The sequence below is a fragment of the Mesocricetus auratus genome, unplaced genomic scaffold (genome assembly GCF_017639785.1).
Source record: "Mesocricetus auratus isolate SY011 unplaced genomic scaffold, BCM_Maur_2.0 Super-Scaffold_100007, whole genome shotgun sequence".
NCBI classification, from domain to species: domain Eukaryota; kingdom Metazoa; phylum Chordata; class Mammalia; order Rodentia; family Cricetidae; genus Mesocricetus; species Mesocricetus auratus.
Window position 1 is genome coordinate 37972696 of NW_024429191.1, and position 21496 is coordinate 37994191.

The window sequence follows — 21496 nt, forward strand, 5'->3', positions numbered from 1 at the left end:
GGCAGCCAGGGAGCCCTAGAAATCCTTCAGTCTCTGTCCTTCACAGGGCTAAGCTACAGACACATGAGGACCACACTTAGCTTTTTATGTGGGTTCTCAGATCCAAACTGGTATCTTCAAGCTTGTGAAGCAAGTGTTCTTACCCACTGATCCATAACCTCAGTGTCTGGTTATAGAAAAACATTTAATTATCCAACTAAATTGAAATATTCTGTTATTTGGACAAATATTGTTTAAGGCTGTTGCAAGTCACTTTTTAAAAAACAATCATTCTCAGATTCTCAGACCAGGCATCGTGGCATGTGCCTTTAATCCCAGCACTAAGGAGGCAGAGGCAGGCAGATCTCTGAGTTTGAGGCCAGCCTGGTCTACAGAGGTAGTTCCAGGACAGCCTATCTCAAAAGAAAAAAAAGCATCCTCCTGTCTTCCAGGTTTGACCACAGTCATGGAGATTCCCACTAACAGCACAGGGGTGGACTTCATTCTTCTTGGGTTCTTCAGTCACACACAAGCCCACGCATACCTGTTTTCTGTTGTGTTGGTAATCTTCACTGCCTCCCTGATGGGCAACACCCTCATGATCCTTCTCATCTGTAGGGACTCCAGGCTCCATACACCCATGTACTTCCTCCTCAGTCAACTCTCCCTAATGGACATGATGCTAGTCTCCACCATCATCCCCAAGATGGCAACCAACTATTTGATGAGCATAAGGTCCATCTCGCCTGTAGGCTGTGGCTCCCAGATCTTCCTTTTCCTCACCCTGGCAGGAGGCGAGTGCTTTCTTCTGGCAGCCATGTCCTACGACCGCTATGTAGCTATATGTCAACCCCTGCGCTACCACGTCCTCATGAGCTCCAAGTTGTGTGCTCACCTGACCTTGGGGTCTTGGCTCCTGGGAGCTGCTGATGGGTTGATGCAGGCGGGCACCATCCTGAGTTTCCCCTTCTGTCGCTCCCGAGCCATCAATCACTTCTTCTGTGAGGCACCTTCTCTGGTGCGCCTCGCCTGTGCTGACACCAAAGTCTTTGAGTTCTTCATGTACATCTGCTGCGTCCTGATGCTCCTGATCCCACTCTCCCTCATCCTGGCTTCCTATTCCCTCATCCTTGTCGCAGTGCTCCGCATGCGATCCTCAGCAGCCCGGAAAAAGGCCTTTGCCACCTGCTCTTCACACCTGGCTGTGGTGGGGCTATTCTACGGGGCCATCATGTTCATCTACATGAGGCCCAAGTCCCACCAGTCAGGAGAGCGCGACAAGGTGGTATCTGCCTTCTACACCATCTTCACGCCGGTGCTGAACCCCCTCATATACAGTGTGAGGAACAAAGAGGTTCAGGAAGCCTTGAGGAAATGGCTGCAGAGACTGTGATAAACGTGCAGACGGTCACCAAAACAGTTCTGCTCAAGTTAGGCACACGTCACTCACAAACTCAGCTTACCTATTCCAATGAACTCACTCTTCTGTGTTGTATTAACTTATTTGATGCTCATTTGTTGTATTCTAATTTTCAGCAAGTGTTTGGAAAATCAACTTGCCCTGCTGGTGTCCCCTATGCTATCTACTCTGTTTTAAAATAAAGCCTTAGAGATAAAAGCCAATGACACAGGTCTGTTAGCTAGACTTTTAAATTGTAGTGCTTAACTTATTGTTATTATTAAGCAAATTGTAAGTGAAATACATGCATAGCCAGTAAAAATTATTAAGCATAAAACATAACTGCATGAAACATATGTCAAAATTTTGGAGGGAATTTTTCAAGACATTTACAATTTAAAGAATTCTTACAAAGGAGACAAGCAGATAAGATTTATGTCTTTAAAACAACAAAACAAATATCACTAACCAAAAAAATAACTCAATCATAATGAAATTTCCAAATTTATATTTTTATAGTGTTTAGCAATGAGATGTTTAAGAAGTGATTAGGCCTCAGGGCTCCACTCTCATGGTGGGAGAGCATTCATGCCACTATGAAAACGTTAGTTTGCTCAACACGGTGACAAACACCTGCCATCTCAGCACTTGGGAAGCTGAAGCAGGAGAATTCTAAGTTCTAGGGCAGCTGGATTACGTAAGACCCTGTCTCAAATAACAACATGAAATTATAGTGAGTTTGACCCTTTCCAAACAAAAAACACAACTCATCTCAAATAAGAGTTTATTCTGGAGCCAAATAAGAATGGCCATGACACTTCCAGATATAGGATACCCAGAATTCCATGTTCAAATGTGGTGTCGGTTTCATAAGGTTTTTATAGTAATAGAATAAAGAAAACTTAAAAATCAAGATGCCTTTCAAAGACATTTAGAGGAAATAGCAAGTAGGCAGACTACAGTAAAGCAGGGACATCTGGGTACAGACTCTCGTGCTATCTGGCAGCGTTCTTGGTTTTAAGGCAGTTGGAAGCTAGTGCTCCGCATAATCCCAAGGATTTTCTTAGCAGTCATTAATATGTTGTTAGGGTCTCGTACAGGTGAAGAATAAAGATGGCCAAAGATAATTTGGTTCTGGACTTGCAATATTCCAATCCCTCCACAATCATTGAAGCACTAGTTAGTCAGTCTTCAAAGTTCAATCCATCCCAAGTACTTTCACTGTCAGCCTTCTCTGGCCTTTTTGTGTCCTTCTGCCATCTGATAATATAGAAGCAGGCCCCTGACAGATGCAAGACCCTTGAATTTAGACTTTCCCCATAGCAGAACACTAAAGAACAATAGTATTCCTTATTTGGTACCCAGGATATGGCATTTTGTTATGGCCTTGGAGAATGGAGGGAGGCACCAAGTACAGGTGGATTAAAGAACCCAACAGAGGTGAAAGGATAGGAAGGGAAACAGAAAATCTAGGACCCTCCACAGAGGCAAACTTCAAATTCCATTACCCTGTTGACTGCTTCGAGCCAACTTTCAGCCTTGACATAAGAAAGACAAACACGTTTTCTTAGGGAGAGTTTGCAATTTGTATATACGTTTGCCGTGTGCCAGTTTTCTACCAAAGGACTTAGACCATTCAGCAAAACAAGGGCACTTTGGGCAAGCCGATCCTCGGATCTCATGAGAAGCACTGGCAGCAGAGTCTGAGCTGACCCTGGAGCCACTCCACATAAAAACAGACCTGACCCTTTTCACTGCCCCCAAACTGGAAATCCTTCCTCTCCTACAGCTTTAACATTTGAACACTGAATTTGGGGTTTTTCATGAGGGTATGCTCTTGGTGTGTGAATACCCATCTATTTCCAGCCTTCCTATGGTGCTGATGCTTTGAACCCCTCAGTGAACTATTGACTTTGTTGTCTGTCTTCTGTGTGTGCCAACAAAGCACCCTCCTCCATGTCCTAAGGAAGTGGCTGTGAGCAGATCCGAGCTGGGATGGGCTTCTGCCATGCTGCACATCTTTCCCTCTTCAGTATTAAAGCCCCACTCCAGAGCTGCCTAGGATGTTGAAACCCGGCAATTCTTAGTTAAGTTCCTCTCAAGGTATTTTTTGCTGGGAAAAACTGCCAAGACCAAGGTCCACAGTCCATTTCTGGCAACAAATCACAGCCAGTGTCCTCACAGTAACCCTAACACCCAAGCCCGTGACCACTGCAAGGCTCTCAGAGCCTATCCTGTAACTTTCTCAGGAGTTTAGAGGCTTTAATCCAGGGCATCACTATTCATTTTTACCCTTTGCTCAATTCTGTTTAATTCTTCTTTAGGTGTCCAGATTCCTGGATGCCCACCCCTGTCTGTGTACTCTCCAGGAATCCCAAGAACACCTTTTCTAAGTGAGGAGGGAAACAGCGGAGTATGTCCCCCTCCCTGGTTCCAGATAGCTGGCCTGGGCCACTGGGCTGTGATTTTGGGCAGATGCAGTCCATCTTCAATACTCACTCTAGTCATCCAGTCCATAGGGAACCCACACCACGTGGCGTGCACTCTCAGCTCCCCCAGAGCTTCTGAGCCCCATTCTTTTGCAGGACTCTGATGCCTCTAGTCATTCTTGAACCCCACAGACTCTCTCAGGGCTCAATTAAGTCATGCAACAGTGTCAATTCTGGGACAGGGCAGCATCACTTGACAGCCTCTAAAGACCCAAGCATAGCAGTGGCCAGAAAAGAAAATGACATAGGCTTTGTTAGTGTCTTAGTTGGGGTTTACTATTACTGTGAAGAGACACTGTGACCATGGCAGCTCTTATAAATAAATCACTTAATTTCGGGCGGCTGGCTTACCGTTTCAGAGGTTCAGTCCATTACGACCCTGTCGGGGTGCATAGCATAGTGCAGGCAGACGCGGTGCTGGAGCTCAGAGTGCTGCATCTTGACTCAGAGGCAACAGGAAGTGGACTGACTGCCACACTGAGAAAAAGACCTCAAAGCCCACCCCCTCGGTGACACATTTCCTCCAACAAGACCATGCCTCTTACTAGTATCGCTGACTTTGGGGGCCACTTTCTTTCAAACCACAGATAGGTAGGATGACCACACTCTTGTAGAAAGCTTCTGTGCTGAATGGCCATGGTGTCCACTTTACTCACCTGGAGCCTAGAGGGTTTTGCTGTGTGATTGCTTTTTCAGAAAATACAGTAGTGTGGGTTTAAATGTAGACTGTACACATTTGGTCAATCGTAAAACCAAGTAGGATTTGCCAGTTTGATAAAATTCCACATCTGATGAAAGAAATGTATGCAAAAAGCTGGGGGAGTAGCTCAATTGGTAAGTGCTTCCATCTCCAACAACATAAACCCATTGTGGTGGAGGTAGGAGGATTAGGAGTTCAAAGTCAGCCTCTACTACTAAGATAGTTTAATAGTTTGCTATCAAGCCAGCCTGAGGTACACGACACTCAGTTCCATATAAATAAGTAAATAAATGTCAAATAATATGAAAATCTGTACTTTCCTTTAAATAAAATTAAATAGGAATTGCAGTTCAACAAATTGTCTTACATTTTTTAAAACCAGGTCCATTTCCCTAACACATAATCCATGATAAAGAAGTTTTGTTTTGTTTCCAGTTATCTCTTTCCAGTTGTAGAATCTGGGGTTTCTATATAGCAGTAGATAACTCACAAGTTTCAAGGTATGAATCCCAGGGTGTCCAGCATACGAAAACATAAAAATCAAAGGGTTAGTGGGTAGTGGTGGCACACACCTTTAATGACAGTACTGGGGAGACAGAGGCAGGCGGCTCTCTAAGAGTGCAAGCCCAGCCTGGTCTATAGAAGGAGTTTCAGGACAGCTAGGGCTGTTACAGAGGGAAAACCTGTTCAAAAAAAGCAAATGGTGAAATATCATGAAGCACAGATCCATACAAATTCAACCTTCAAAGTATCATCAATATGAATACAGCCTGGAGATACTGCCACTGTTATTAATGTTTTTATTATTATCTTACTATACTGATACAAAAATGCAAATATAAAATCAAAATATAATAACCCTTGCAAATGCACACAATCAGGTACATATGACACAATCTTAATTGTCTCAAATTGAGTCCACGAAGAAAAAAACAACTACAGGTATCTCCTTCCACAGGCTTCATTTCTATTTTAATTGCTATTTCGACAATTAAACTGGTCTGAATTGAAGACAGTTTAATCTTCCTATCTGCTAAAGTTTGTGCAGGGATTACCAGACTCACATGACACCAGAATCATGTGACTTCTTTATCCAAACACTTGAAATCACAATCCCTTTCCAAGGACATTTATTTACATTTCATTTTTTTCTCTTGAGTGATTCTCTGCCATTCCCATGATTCACAACTTTATGAGATGTGGGGAAAATTCACAATCTCATGGGATTTTTTTAATTTCTCAGCACAGTTAAACATTTTTAGCAACTGAACTGTCAGCCTAACAGCTCTGGGATATTTATAGGACAGTGTTTACAACCCAGGCTGGCAGTGGGCCATCGTCATGACAGGTCAGCCAGGCATTGATATAAGGAAGGTGGAGAGCCTTCCTGTCCAGGTGAGAGCAACCAGATGCATCACGGAGGATGCAGATCCAGCCTGCTGGGCATCAGTTTTGACTCTTGTAGGTAGGTAATGGCAACCTCTTCACATACGATTATTGTTTGTGAAGTTTACCTCTAGAAAATACAATTCCAAACCTAGAACTCAGGAGCTGGAGGCTGGAGGAGCCCTCAGCTACATAGAAAACCCAGCCTGTACATTTTACAAAGAAGGTCTTCCTGGTTACACATCTCGGTACTCAACGAATTAAAATATATGCAAGTGTGTGCTGACATTAGGTTAATTCCTTTAAAACAAACCCATAATTTTATCAATATAAACAAGCCCTCTGTTACTACCTCATTTTTCACATGCAGATTAATTTTCATTTTAATGTCCTGAAATATAGACATTTAAGATTACATATTAAAAATGAATTTTGGGAAATGTGGAAAGGAAATTATATGTTCTGACTTTCCTAGAGTTTCTCACAAGGCTTTTGTAAGAAGAAAAAAAAGCCATTTGTCTCTGCCTGTGATTTCAAATGGAAAAGATGTATAGTTTTGAGTAAAGATGCCATTGTGTTCGCACTAAAAAGAACTGAGAAAATGTGACAAAGGGATGTCCAACTAGATGGACACAGAGGAAAAAGTAAAAGGAAGCTCTTGTTTGTCAGGGTAAAACATTTCCCCATTCCCTGCACTAGTCAAGCCAGAGGTCTCAATCCCCAGTAATGCATTTAGCATGTTTCCCAAATGAACTAATTCTTTAGGAACAATTTCAACCATGATTCATTTTCATGATGACTTTTTTAGGAATTTATCACTACAGTCTACCCTGTGGAGGTTTATAAACATTTTAATTAGCAGTAACTTGTCTCATTTGTATAAATAGATATAGGCAATAACTGTAATAAAAACAAATTGACCACGCAATTAGATTTATAATGACTGATCACTTTTAATCATTTATTTCACCTTTTAAATGTACACATATATTACCCATCTCCCCTAAAAAGTTAGTCAGATCACTTCTAGTTTTAAAATTATTTAAATATAAGTGGAAATTTCATAATATACATTTTTCTAGGTCTGGGAATATAACTCGGTGATAGCTTGCCAAACCTGCACAAGACCCTGTGTTCAGCCCCCAGCATTGTATAAATAGAACAAAACAGAAAATGTCTTTTAAAAAGCAGAGGAGTAGGTGCAGCTGTTGAACTGGTTTTCTGAAAACACATATACCTCTTGTATTTTAAACAAAGATACATCGTTGTTGTTTTGTGTGGTGTCTTATTTCTTTGTCAAAACACAAACTCCAACATCTGTTGTCAAGCATCTTACTAAATCGGTACTCACATATTCACAAAGGGATGGAAAGGCCTGCTATGCTACACTGGCCACATATGGCGAGCAACAATCACAACAGGTCTCACACAGTGGACCATTAACTTCCTAAAAAATGACAGGAGGTCAGACACGACATCCATGAGCCCTCAGGACTTCAGAAATGGTTTGTGGTACAGTCACAAATAGATGGGTGCTGTGAGATTCCCTCATCTGAGCTTCCCAGTGACACATAATACTGAGGAAGATAGAATAGTGGCTGCCAGCAGCTGTGAGGCAAAAAGAATAGGGAGTTTGTTTAGTGGGTGCTGAGTTATCATTTGGAGGCATTAAAAGAATTTAGAAGATGGATTCTAGGAAGGAAGGTGCCTGATGACACCAGAATGACTATGCACATAAAATAGTGGTTGCAGAAATTAGTTTTAAAAAGCTGCTCCCTGCCTCTCCCCGCCCCCGTGGCTAATGAAACACAACTAAAAGTGTTGCCCATCTTCAACAGTGAGAGGTTGTAACACTGAGAAAAAAATGTTGGGTTCTGAGTTTTCTACAATGTGATGTCCTGAGATTCATAGCCATGGTTCAGTATAGTTTCTGGAGCAAAAATGTGTGTTAGAGCTGGGAGCCTGGCAACTCATGGGCTGAGCAAAGAGAACTTACTTTCAAAATAACTTCAAAAAAATAAAATAATTTCCAAAATATTTTACTTTCACACAAACAACTAAGATGCTCAGCGACTTGATCAGGGGTTGATTGAGTCATGGTGCCATTGCTTCAGCCACAGCTATGACTTCACCTGGGAAGAAACACAGGAGGTGCCCCAGAAGGCAAGGCCCCCTCAAAACACTTGAAATGGACAACGATCTTGAGAATGAATTAGCTCAAACAATCTTAACACCAGCAGGTCAAAGATTACAGTGAAAGTAAAGGTTTAAGACTCTTGGGAATGAAGCGGGAATCATTGTTTTCTCTACAGTTGGGCAAAAGCTAGGGTCTCTGCGTTATCCATGAAAGGATGAGTTTGTGTGGTCTGATATGGCAAAATACTTTGAAACAGTTTTTTTTTACTTTTTAATTTGTAATTTTAAATTTAAATTAGAAACAAGGTTGCTTCACATGTCAATCCCAGGTCCCTCTCCCTTTCCCTCCTCCCTCCCATGCCCTCCCGCAAACCCCCCCAATACCCCCTCATGAGGCCCTCCATGAGGGTGTCCATAGTCTGCCATTTCATTTGGAACAGTTTTTAAAGTTTAGCATTACAGCTTTACACTGTAAAGACCCCCAAGAAGGCCGTTGTCATTTGAAGTGTCAGCCTTTGTAAACAGAACCAAGCAAACTCCCACCCCAGGGTGAGTCTAACCTCTGTCCACAGTGTCTGTCTTTCCTGTTTCCACATCTAAGAGCAAACACCCTTTTTGTTTGAAAGACCCTTATTATTCAGTGTTAGAATCATGTGAACTTGGTATTTTCAAAAAAGTTTGATGGGACTGGGAGGTGGTTTAGTAGGTAGAATTTTTATCTGCCATGCACAAAGCCCTGTATCCAATCCCCAGCAGTACATATACCAGACATGGTAGCACATGCCTGTAATCTGAGCACTCAGTAGGAAGAGACAGTAAGATCAGAGTTCCTGGGTCACTTTCAACAATATAGCAAATTCGAGGCCGGCCTGGGATACATGACACCTTGTCTGAATAAACAAAAATTTTGATATATTAAATGTGTCACCTACATTAACAAGTCTCTAAGTTGTGTATAACAAATATTTATTAGTTAAGCTCCTAAGATTTGATTATGAAAGTATAATACACATGAGAATATAAATGACAAATACACAAAAAGTTCTCAACCCTTTTTGTGGCTGTCGGGTAATGGGAAGTCAGTTTTGTATCTTACAGAGAACGTTGATTCATTACCCCATTAAACTCACCGTTCTGGTGACATGTGTCAGTTAAACCTTGGAATTGAGAAAAGGTTTGTGTTGATAGTGTTCGAACATTTTGCAAGCATAAATGAACCTGAAGTGGGCTTCACCATCTCTCATAGGCAACCTTCTAGGCATGCATACATAGTTCACACAGCATCACAGACGATGAAATCTTCTTCTGTTCCTTCATTTGCAGTGTCGCTTCTGCTGTGAATCATGGACATGGGGAATGCCACAGCAGGGTTCATTCTCCTAGGACTCTTTAACCACACCAGAGCCCATCTGGTTCTCTTCGTGCTGGTGCTGACTGTGGCCCTCAACTCTGTGTTAGGCAATGCCTTCCTGCTTCTCCTGATTCACCAGGACCGCCGGCTGCACACACCAATGTACTTTCTCCTAAGCCAACTCTCCCTTATGGACATGATGCTGGTCTTCACCATAGTGCCCCAAATGGCAACTGGTTATTTGATGGACAAGAAGTCCATATCCACTGCTGGCTGTGGCTTCCAGATCTTTTTCTTCCTCACACTGGAAGGTGGAGAGTGCTTCCTCTTAGCAGCCATGTCCTATGACCGCTATGTGGCTATATGCCACCCACTGCGCTATCCGGTTCTCATGAGTTGGCAGTTATGTTTGAGACTGACCTGGGGGTCTTGGTTCCTGGGAGCAGCTGATGGAGCCATGCAGGCTGCTGTCACCCTGAGCTTCCAGTTCTGCCACAGGAATGAAATAGATCACTTCTTTTGTGAGGCCCCTGTATTGTTGCGCCTGGCTTGTGGTAACACATCTGCCTTTGAGTATGTCATGTACATCTGCTGTGTGTTGATGCTTCTGGTCCCCTTCTCCCTCATCCTGACATCGTATGGACTCATCTTGGCCACTGTCTTCAAAATGCGGTCCATAGAAGCCGGCAAGAAGGCCTTCGCCACCTGCTCCTCGCACTTGGCGGTAGTGGGCCTCTTTTATGGAGCTGCCATTTTCATCTACATGAGACCCACATCTTCTAGGTCAGCTAACCATGATAAGATTGTATCAGCATTCTACACTATTGTCACCCCCATGCTGAACCCCCTCATCTACAGTCTGCGGAACAGCGAGGTCAAGGGCAGCCTGAGGAAGTGTGTGGCCCGTTGTGCTCCCCTAACTAGTAGGGATGTCTTAGTTTGCTTGGATATCGGTGGTTGGAGAAAGAGGAAAGATATACCATAGGCATCTTTGCTGGGGTTATGTTTCAGGATGCCCATTAGATACCTGAAGCCAAAGCCACTGAGAATTCCAAGATCTGTTGTTACATTTCTTTTCCACCTTAACTCAACACTTCTATCCTGTGGTTGGAACTGGGGGAGCCTGAGGAACCTCAGCAAAACTGGCACTAAGTTCCTTTGTCCTTCCTGTCAACTTCATGGACACCTTTGTTCTTACCGTGGACATTAGCAAACTCTGCAAGCTATGGATTCTGTAGTTTGACTTAGTAAGTACCTCATAGCTTGTCTTTTTGTTTGTTTTTGTTTTTCAAAACAGGGTTCTTTTTTTTCTGTGTATCCCTGGCTGACCTGGACCTCACTATGTAGATATGTAGACCAGGCTGGCCTTGAATCCAGAGATCCTCCTGCCTCTGCCTCCCAAGCACTGGGATTAAAAGTTGTATGCCACCACCACCAGGCCATCTGGTCTTTAACTTATCTAAATTTCAGTACCACAGTAGAACTGAGGTGGCTCTTTCATGGCAGATGGATGGGTGGCATACACAGAGTGGATATGCTGTCCAGAACTGGGTACCAGAACTGTAAGCCATCTCAACATGCTACTCAGACCACAGCACTGTAAGTGGAAGTTTTCATTGTTTTCCAGCTGGCAGTTATCTGCAGGAAGCTGTGAGTGTGAAAAGCAAAGCCACAAGTAAGGGCTGTGTGCGTGCATCAGTGCCCGTGTCCGGGTTATTTTCTGCTTTACTCTGAGGTTTTGATAAAACTGCATGCTGGGAGCTGATTGTGGAGCCACTTTCTCATTCCAAAGTGAATTCTCAAAAAACTGAAAAGTCACAGATTCTCGGTGATAAGTTTTCATGCCTCACCACACATGAATTTTCATGCTAGAAGGGAATGAAGCAACCTCGAGTATTAATTGTTAGTTGTTTTCAAGTTGGGATAACTAAAGCACAGTTTTCAAGCCAGAGGATACTCACAGCAAGCTTTATCTTCCAGACCATTCTACAGATCTCTGCTTTTGTACCTGTTACCAAGAGGTGCAAAGAGGTCCCTCGAGTCCTTTTCTAATAAAACATCTGCCCATGGATTCAAGACTAGTCTGAATTCCATTCCCCATCCTATACTGTTCCATCGCTGGACACAAATGACACTCATGTATGTGTGTGTGTGTGTGTGTGTGTGTGTGTGTGTGTGTGTGATATGTCTGTGAAGATTCTCTGCATTTTTACATACTCCAGTAGCTATTCTTTTAAATTGATAGTAGTACCCTAGTGCTTCAAACATCACATTTGTTCCCTCGTTTGTGATGGACATGTGGATGACCTTCAACCTTTTTTGAATTACATGTTTTGACATCACTTGGTAGCTGGACGATGAACCTTTTATCAAATTGTTTAATTTCTCATTCCCAAAAGCAGTTCACACAGGGTGCAGTTGCCCCAGCTTTATCAACCCTTTCCACTCAGGAAGTCTGTCACCTCATTCTGCTTCCTGTGTATGTTTACTTGGTGTTACTGATGCAGTAAACCCGTACAGAAACCCTCGGCATCAGTAACACCAAGTAAACATACACAGGAAGCAGCATTTTGTTAACATTGTACTTTAGTCTCGGAAACTAAAAATTAAAAATGCTGTTGTTTCCACAGCAAACAATTTGTAATTCACTCAGATGTTCAAATGAGTATTTGGAATTTTCAAATAAAACTGCACATTAGAAAACTCATATTCAATGTCTGGCCTTTTTGACTTTGTGTGTACTTGGGAGTTCCTTTCCAACCTCTTCCACTTTCCTTGAAGCAACAAAATTTGACAGTTGGTTGTGCTGTATTACCTGGTAGTCCATCAAGGGATTCAGTCCCTGAAAAACTTGAAACATTTCTTATGAAGGATCATGTCCTGAGATACAACATTTCGGGTGAAGGATGAAAATGGAGTTTAAAAAATAAAGCTCTAGATGGCAGAGCACACGTCACATCATTTTCAAGTAAGTTATAAGCCTACAGGAATTTCAGGTAGTAAATTTGGCCCATTTTTAAAGTATCAGTTTTGCAAATAAAATAATTATTAATATACATTTGTATATTATATTTATATATTGTGTTTTCCAAAGACAAAACAAATATAAAAGCAACTCCTAGATAATGCTTTAGAATGACATAGAGACTAATCCTTCTATTCCCTTCCTTCTGTTAATTATGTTTTCATCTGAAGCCTTTCTCCACAATATTTTCTTTTCTTAAACAGCATTAATGTTGCCCTGCACATTTCATATAATATCCCAGGCAAAGTCCACAGAAGATGAACCAGAAGGTGTGATGTGCTTCACCTCTGTGGGTCCTGCAGTGCTTCTGGAAATGCCCCCAAATTTGAACAAAAATCCGGGACTCTGATGCAGTTTAACTCATTTGTGATGTTAATTCAGTGGTTCATGTGGCACAGTTGACCACTGGTGATGGGGGCTGAATCTCAGCTACTTGTTCAAACACATTACTGAGATGCAGAGGAAGGTGGATCTCTGACTTAGAGGCCAGCCTGATCTAAAGAGAGATTGCCATGACTGTCAGGATTGCACAGAGAAGCCTTGTCTCAAAAAAGGAGAAGAGGGTGGGGGGGTGAAGGGATTGTCAGGAAAGTTGTGATTGAAGGCCAACTGTTCAAACCATTACAAATAAAATGGGCACAGGTTATAACCAATCAGGCTGCTTCTTTATCTCACTTCCCTCTGCCTGTGCGATGCCACAAGGCCTTCTGAAGCGTTTTTCTGGTCACACACTGCCTGACTCTGAATCATAATGCGATGATCTATGAAAAATGTCAAGTGTAACTTTTAACAGAAGCAGCATTTATTTCTCTGGGCAACGCACACCTTGGGAGTTCAGTGTGCAGACTCACTCCATGGAGAGAATTCTACTTCTGGTGGTCATCTTCCCTCAAGCTCCACAGTTTAGCCTTGTAAAGAGTGATGTCATTGTAGACCCTGAAGTGGTTCAGCCTGTGGTCCTGGCGTCGTGGATTGACCTAAAGGGGAGGGGCAGGATCAGAAGGCAGTCTGTCAGGGAGGCAGCAGGGCAGGGCTTACCTGTGGTAGAGCTGGGTCTGAATCAAGCCCATGGCCCTGTGACAGCGGGGCTTTCCCTTGCTAAACCTTGTGCTATGACACCGATATGTGAACATTCACATCAAAGATCCCCAAACTGAAAGACAGTAACCTGTCAAAGCTGAGGCAGACCCCTCCCTGCTGCCTGAAGGAGGCCTTGCCTAAGAACTCACCACCCCTGGAGACTAGCTCATGGAGGAGAGGCTGCACATGTATTACTGGAGCCAAGCTACTATAGTGGATAGTGCCTAGCATGGCTACCTGGCAAACATGTGTGCTTGTTGAAGAGAATGGAGCTAAAGTGAGAGCACTGTGGCACTTAAATCTCGTTTTCGGCAAACAGGCTGGCTATTGTCTCGTAGGTAGCCATCTATGAATCTATAGTAAACTTCTCTAAAAAGGGAGGGATGCTGAGTTAAATAATTTGTGCTTTTTAATAATTTTCTGTATTGATTCACTATCGAATTAACCTAGTTTCTACCTTTGCCATGATTTTTCTGTCCTTCGAACCTTCCTTCTCCTGCTGTGGAAAAGATTCTCTCATTGACCAAACTGCTCAGGCTGGTCTGTGCTCTATTTAATTAAATCTGTCCCTCTGAGCCTCCATCTCCATCCCTGTCTTGTCCACTTTTAGCAAAAGTCCTGCTAAGTCTGCTAACAAGAGCCACTGTCCTTAGCGCTGTGTTCTCACTGTCCAAATTCCACCAGGCTCCTCTGTCTCCGCCACCCCACGTGTGAAGTCTGGTCACCTTTCCTGCCTTCAGATTAGGTTAGCCTGAGTCCCCCTCATCCCTGAAGCTTCCTGTTAGCAATCTTTGCCTGTTGACCCCCACACCTTGGTCCTTAGTGCCATGTTCTCATTTGTCCATACTGCCCTTAGAGTTCAGCCCAATCTCTGTCCACTGAAAATCCCAGTCTCGGGCTACTACCCACAGCACCATTTTCTCATCTGAATGTCTTCCTTGCATTTTTAAGCAATTACTAACTGATTGATTTATTATCAATTTTCAGAAATGCCATTGAATAATTCCTTCTCTCATATAAGTCCACTAGGTTTCTCCCTCACCCCTCTCTTTTTGCATTAAATGGTCTTTGCCTCTCCAGCTCTCTGGCCATCCCTTTCTTTCAAGTTCAGCCTTCTTTGTGTGAGTTCTAGGTCCCTGTAGGATCCTTTCCCCATTTCCTGAAGGATCCTTTCTCCCAGACAATACCCCATGTCTGAAGAAGAGTTATTGCAGGAGAGCAATGGTAAAGACTGGGCTTACAGAGTCTTCCATTGAAATCCCCATGGAAAAGAGCGGCCCTGCAGCAGCAGCACCTGCCAAGACTGGAGCTGTATAATGGGTGAGAAGCCATCCCCTAGAATAGGGGGGAGACACATGGGGTGTGGAGAGCACTTGGGAGTGGAGGATGCTTGAAAGTCTCTTAGTGGGGGAAGAGAATGGGTGTCAAGCCAAGGAGCCAGGGTCTGCACCTGACTTGGGTCTCAGCTGGGCTCTAGGCGCCCTCTTCCTATTGTTCCCATCTACATTACAACAGCCCACCCCATGTTTATTGAGAAGTGTACCGTCTCTGTGCCAAGCTCAGTTCTAGGCACCTTACAAATATTCTTTTTTATTTTAATTATTTCTCCTTATCTTGTTTTATTATTCTTTATATTCTTACACCTTTCTTGCACTTAAAAACCCTGTGAGATAGGTACTATAGTATTTCTATATCATAACTATGAAACTAAGTCACAAAACAACTTAGTGACTTGCCCAATGTCACAAAACTCAAGAATGTAACCCAGAATTCAGATCCAAGAAAGACTGCCTCCCCAACCTGTCTTCTTGGCCGCCACTGACATTGTTATGCTCCCCAGGTACCACTAAGTGAGGGAACCATACTCACCAAGGGATTTGGGTCCCATCCAATTTCTTGGCTTTCAGTCTGTGTCTCTGAATATTTCTTCCTTGGACCCTGTGTAGCATGGTGAATGAGGTTCAGGAACTTGACTGGGACATGAGACACAGAAAAAGGAATCAGAAACCACAACAACAATGAGCATGGCATGATGAACGGTGCAATAGTTTGGTGGTAACCAACAGCTCTCTAAAGAGTCTTAAGACCTACTCAACAAGAGGGAAATCATGCCTGGTTCTCGAAAACTAGTGAGCCTCCTTGGGCTAGTGAAGTCATGGATCTTGGAGGATATCCTACAACCACTGCTTTACTAAAACAGCATAATCCCTAATTGCATTGTCATAGTTAGCTGTATGTCAACAGATAAGTGTGGTTCTCATTCCTCATCAAAGAAACTTCTCTTTTCAAGAGATGGAGACCATTACAGAAAAACACAACTGGCCAAGCTGCAAAGAACAAGCGATCATGTGGCATCCAGTTCCAGTTAATACATCTACAAAACAATTCCTGCATCTAAGACTCAGACTATTGAGGAAGAGAGGTGGAAAGATTCTAAGAGTTAGAGAAACAGGACATTTGCTGTGAGATTATGTGTCCTAGAAATTCCAAAGAAGCTACACCTATGAAATCTCACTAACATGGCTGTCTAAACAAGACCTGAACAATGGCAACACCAATAGACATGCTAAGATGGAAGTATGGAAGCTCATGAGACCTCAACCCTAGACAAAAACCACAGGCAACTAAAGGACGATGAGAGCAGGGGAAATAGTCCTCCCCAGGGAAGAGCCCTCCAATTGGTTAGCCAATACCAGGTGGGCAGCCCTGAAATCATATAGTTCAAGTAACTTTATGCAGACTGATCAGGGTGTGTATGTATAACAACAATTAAAGGAAAAGATTTGAGAAAATAATGAGGGGATACATGGAGGACATTGGAGAAAGGAAAGTGAAAGGAAAACATGATGCAATCATATGATAATTTTTTTAAGTCAGTGTCTTGAACACAAATATATTTCCCTATCTTTGACCTAGCCATGGAGAAAAAGCAATGGCCTCAGGGACGGGTCCAGGCCCCAAGATGTGGGTGGGAATCTGGTTCTTTGTCAAGCTGGATACTGGGTTTTGGGGGCAGAGCTTTAGGCAAGACAGACATGAGCCTTGCTGTCCTGTGGCTTGTGATCTAGATGGAGAACAAATGACAGAATATTCAGGCATATGCATAAACTTCCCAAAGAGTGACCCAAACTCTAGAGAAAGGAGGAGGTATTGCAACACCTCCATTTCATGACAAAGAAACTAGGCCACAGAGCAGTTTAATAGCCTACTCACTGTCACACAACCAATAAGAGAAGGGGAATTCTGAAATGTTGAGCAGGAAACAGCCCTGGGAAGAGATGGTGGGACAGCCCACTGTGGACAGCAAGGACAAGAGTCAGGCTGTACACAGTCCTCAGACCATGCTGCTGCCTCTACTTTCTGTGCCTTTTTATACACCATGAAATGTTCTTGCACAAGATTCCCCTGAGAAGCTCTGCGTCTGCCTGGAGACTCTGAGAACTTTTCCCAGAATGTCATTGCCTGACAGAGGGACCAGTCTGTGATGTTGGCTCACTCATCGTATTCCTTAACTCCTCTTCAGATATGTGCAAGGCTAGTTCCTTCCCCTTCATAACAAGGCCCTCCTCCTAGCCCCGGATCATGGATTCTTACAGGGTAATTATGAAAACGACAGCCAACATTTATTGAGTGCCACATACCACACCCCATCCTAAGCACTTACATTATTTTTCCTAGTTCTAAGAACAATCCTAAAATTTGTTTCAGAAAAGTTTAAAAAACTAGTTGTCTTAGTTAGCTTTAAGTGTCAATTTGACAGGGCCTAGGGTCATCTGAGAGGAATGCCTAGACTGAGGAATTACTTAGATCAGATTGACCTGTGGGCATGTCCATGGAGGATTACCTTGATTAATAATTGATGTAGAGGGCTCAGCCCACTGTGGGCGGCACCATCTCTACACAGGTGGTCCTGGGCTGTATAAGAATGCTAGCTGAGGATGAGCATGAAAGCAAATGAGCCAGAGACTGAGCTAGCAAGCAACCTTCGTCCATGAATTCTACTTCAAGCTCCTGCTTGAGTTCCTGCCCTGACTTTCCTCAAGGGAAAGTGACCTGGAAATGTAAGATGAAATAAACCTTTTCCTCCCAAAATTACTTTTGGTCATCAGAGTGCTTTACCACAGCAACAGAATGAAACTAGAGCACCCCCCAAAGTCACTTGCTAAGTGGGTAGAGGGATTTAACATTAAAACCAGTCAATATGACTTCAGGGAGATGGATGGATGGATGGATGGATGGACTGATGGATGGAGACAAACAAGGTTAGGGCTTTAGGAACATTATTGTTGGCTACCTGACATTGTAGCTGAATAAGTCAGTGCCCTGTGACCTTAGATAAATCCAGTTTCAGAGGACCCCCATACCTGCCCCAAGGTGGCAGAACCCTGAGAGGTGTCTACAGCCTGCCTGCCCCTCTGTACCCTGAACCTTGGTGTTCTCAAGCCCAGAACTCACCGTCTGCAGGCTCCTCCAAGTTATCGTGCCAAGACATGGGCTTCCTGGCAATTGTGTGAACTAGAAAAAAAAAACAAGCAGCACAATTTACATTAGCAGGTACAAGATTGTCCTAAGACTCAACTTAGACAAGGTCCCTGTTTAGCATTCACTAAGGAGTCTGGCATCTACCAAGAACTGTACAGGACACTAAGGAGCAACAGCAAGCATGTTGCTCCAGTACCATAGCCAGGAGTGCATACTTGACTTGAAAATACCAGCTAACAGTTCCTGGCCATGGGGACACTCTCCATGTATCCCAAGTGACTCCAGGTTTCCAGCATGGGAAAACCTTCTCTGCCTGATTCTGGTTGGCAGAGAAGCAAACATCCCTGAATGCTAGGTTCCTGAGAACAAGACAGGGGTGGACGTGCAGAAGGCCATCGTTCAGAGGAACTGAGTCTACCTCATCCAGTTCCTGGTGTCGACAGCAGCGCTGCAGACAGCACCTTGAGAAAGACAGGGAAGTCCTCCCTACTCCTGGAGCTATCATGACATAACATGTGAAAGAGAACCTGAGATCAGACTACGTGTATAAAGGCGATGGTGTGAGTATGTGGCGAGTGTCCCAGGGAGGTGCGTGTGAGTCCTGAATGAAGGGGGTGGGGTATACTGTATAAGAACTGTGGAAAGAAGATGAGTGACAGCCTGGTGAAGTCAGATACACCCCCAAGGAGTTGCTTAAGAGGAGATAGCCGGTGAATAGCAATAAAAATGAGCAAAGTGATGGGAACTAGTGCCCTCCAAGAAGTTCTTTGTCTCAGACCCTATTAGCTACTTTCATCCCAGACACAACCAAACACCTAAGATAAGCATCTATGTCATTCTTTGTGTTACCAGTATTTTAGCAAAGTCTTTATGGATGAAAGCAAGCACCAACACTATAGTATAGTTTCACTTCATTCCAGTGAACCCCTTTAGTCATGTACCCAGTGGGACTGGGCCAGGAGACAGCACTGTCTGAGAAAGCCTGCAGGGATCATTTGAATTCTTAAAGTGGACGATGTTTAAACAGAACTGGAGAGTAAATTTTCTTCTCACCTTAGTGATCAGGGCTCCTGATGAAAACTAGGCTATATATGGGTAAATGAAGTTTCCGCACTTTCTGCAGACAGCTGGGCTGCTGTGTACTATGACTAAGGAGGCACATATGTTGGAGACAAGGAACGTGTAGGTTGGGGAATGGTCTGACACTTTAGGAAATCTGTTTCTATGAGAATGAAGGGAGGAAGGTGTGTGCGCACACGCACGAGTGTGTGTGTGTGTGTGTGTGTGTGGCAGTGGCTGAGGCAGAGCAGAGTAGGCACTGTGACTTTACTGGAGGATCCTGGGTGGGGTGGGATGGCATGGGGGGGCGGGATGTTCAGAATGGAGGGAAGCTGAGTAGGAACCAGAGCCAGATCCTATGGGGCCTTAGAGGCTGGTGTCAGAAACTGCAGGAGGCCACCAAAATGTTTACAAAGGGATTGGCCTGCTCTGTTTGGTTTTAGCAGGAAGGAATGTGGGGAAGGAAGTTGGTGCTTGGAGGGAGAGTAGCTTGGAGCCCCTCCGACTATTACAAATCTAAGGGGATTGGAGACCATAGCAGCATACTTAGACACTATTAGAGAGTGAACGGCTTGAATGGCTGCCATATACATTGTATATACATTGTAACCTTTCACCGGGCTGCCGGGCTGCACAGATGTTAACTGGGAGAGCTGTGGGGACTGAGCAACGCGCAGTGAAGTGGGGTGGTGGGAGGACAACACCCTAGCCAGTACAGCAGGATGCTTAAGCCAGGCCAGCAGAGCAGCAGAGGATGGGAAAACAGTCAGCCAGCAAGGTCCCCCTGAGCTGCTCCGGGGACGGTTGCTGGGAAGCGGGACACATGAGTCTGGAGTTCCATTTCAGGCCCAGAAGAGTTTTTTTCATAGAATCTGATGAAGACACACAGGAGGGAGACAATGGGAGGTGGGTGGGGGTGGGGGTAAAGGGGAATTTCAAGTTCTGTGCCTGGTAGCCCACCTCTTCTGAGCTTAGGGAGGTCTGTGGCCAAGTCAAAATAATAACAAACCATACAAGAACAAAAGCCATTGTTGTGTTAAAGAGACAACAAACTACTAACAAAAAGCACATATAAAAACCCTGCACAATTATTTGAGAAGTAAAACTATGCCCCAAATCATTTATTTTTATCCTACATTTAAAATACTCAGTTCTGGATGCACTTGAATGCATCTATTATGCCCGGGGTTGTGTGGGGAGAGACCCCCCCTCAAATCTCATCATGTGTGAACTCTAAGGAGTCTGCTAGACAGCTGAAGATGGCTCAGCGGTTAAGAGCAGGGGCTGCTGCTCTCCCCCTCCTCCGAACCCTCTTGTGCCTGCTCACCCTTACGCAGGGGGTTCACATGATACTGCGTGTACAGCTTCTGTGTTCGCAGCTCTTTCAGGAATAGTTCTCGCAAGATCTGATTCTGATGAACTTCATCCTGGATCCACTTCTTTCCCACGTGTCCTGCCATGGCCTTGCCTTTGCTCTGAGAGGTCAGGCTATCTGACCTTCTCCTTGCCTGGAGAAAGGTCGCCTTCTACTGTCTCCTAGCAACAGTGTTCCCCTTGTGTTCAGGCAACAGCACAGCGTCCTTTCTGTCTCTAGGCAACAGCGCCCAGATTCCACAGCATTATCCTTCCTGGCCTTCTTTCTCTGGCTTCTGTCCACCCCACCCCTCCCAGTTCTCAGGCTCCTGGAGATTCATTAATCCTCCCTCAGTGTCCTCAGACCCAGACCCAGCAGCCCGGGTCTGCTAGGGCGGGCCCCTGTGCACTGCTAGGAAAGGATTGCTGTCCCTTCCCCGACAGCAAGAAAAGACTGAAGGATGGCTGATCATTTCCTAAAGATGGTTTGAAGAGGAGACAGAAACCTATAGGTTTGAGAATAGGTGCCCAAAATTTTAAAAGGAAGGGAGGGAGGGAGGGAGGGAGTGGAAGGGAAGAGGAAGGGGAGGGAGGGATGTAAGAAAGAAAAGGCAAAAGCAAAACAAAACACCTCTGATACAGAAAAACACGAGGGTGGCACAGAGATACAGAGAGTCAAATATTGCTGCCACAGGACCAGCCTCCAGCAGCTCAGGGCTTGAGGGGAAGCACGTGGAGCTGGCAGACCTTTGACTTTTCTATCTGAGGGAGCAACATTTAATTCTCTGGAACCAGCAAGGGAGAGCCAAACTTAACTCTCTGGGGCTGACAAAAAAAAAAGGGGGGGGGAAACACACACTCATGGTCTTTCTATCATCTCAGTTCTGTCTTTATTTTTCCTTTACAGCTTATATATTCCAACAAAATCTTTCAAGCAATATACAAACTACAATGTGGTTACATTGTTTTTCAAGTGAATGATTATAATGAATACAGGTTAAAAAAATAAAACCTCCCATTTTCCCCACATGATTAAACATTTTATGTATTACAAATG

At 44.0% G+C, this 21496-nt stretch overlaps 3 protein-coding genes across 3 annotated transcripts; 2 read left to right on the forward strand and 1 right to left on the reverse strand.

The window, feature by feature from the left end:
- The first annotated feature begins 445 nt into the window (after window positions 1–445).
- On the forward strand, window positions 446–1372 carry LOC101831031 (olfactory receptor 2T33-like). The gene has a single exon (XM_005067720.2). It carries the CDS (start codon window positions 446–448, stop codon window positions 1370–1372), a length of 927 nt encoding a protein of 308 aa, XP_005067777.1.
- An 8045-nt stretch (window positions 1373–9417) lies between these two features.
- Window positions 9418–10425, forward strand: LOC101830763 (olfactory receptor 2T8-like). The gene has a single exon (XM_021225860.2). It carries the CDS (start codon window positions 9433–9435, stop codon window positions 10423–10425), a length of 993 nt encoding a protein of 330 aa, XP_021081519.1. The 5' UTR covers window positions 9418–9432.
- Window positions 10426–13245: 2820 nt separating this feature from the next.
- On the reverse strand, window positions 13246–20624 carry Fam183a (family with sequence similarity 183 member A). Its single transcript, XM_005067717.4, has 4 exons — window positions 20414–20624; window positions 18001–18060; window positions 15415–15518; window positions 13246–13442 (listed from the first exon to the last, which is right to left on the reverse strand). Exons 1-4 carry the CDS (start codon window positions 20544–20546, stop codon window positions 13332–13334), a joined length of 408 nt encoding a protein of 135 aa, XP_005067774.1. The 5' UTR covers window positions 20547–20624; the 3' UTR covers window positions 13246–13331.
- Window positions 20625–21496: the final 872 nt, after the last annotated feature.

What these genes read in the sequence shown, in the direction of transcription:
- LOC101831031 (XM_005067720.2), top strand. Translation starts at nt 446, where the DNA reads ATGGAGATTCCCACTAACAGCACAGGGGTGGACTTCATTCTTCTTGGG.
- LOC101830763 (XM_021225860.2), top strand. Translation starts at nt 9,433, where the DNA reads ATGGACATGGGGAATGCCACAGCAGGGTTCATTCTCCTAGGACTCTTT.
- Fam183a (XM_005067717.4), bottom strand. Translation starts at nt 20,546, where the DNA reads ATGGCAGGACACGTGGGAAAGAAGTGGATCCAGGATGAAGTTCATCAG. An exon ending in CTTGGAGGAGCCTGCAGACG is followed by an intron (nt 15,519 to 18,000) that starts GTGAGTTCTGGG and finishes CTCATGTCCCAG; the next exon opens with TCAAGTTCCTGAACCTCATT. An exon ending in GATGGGACCCAAATCCCTTG is followed by an intron (nt 13,443 to 15,414) that starts GTGAGTATGGTT and finishes CCTCCCCTTTAG; the next exon opens with GTCAATCCACGACGCCAGGA.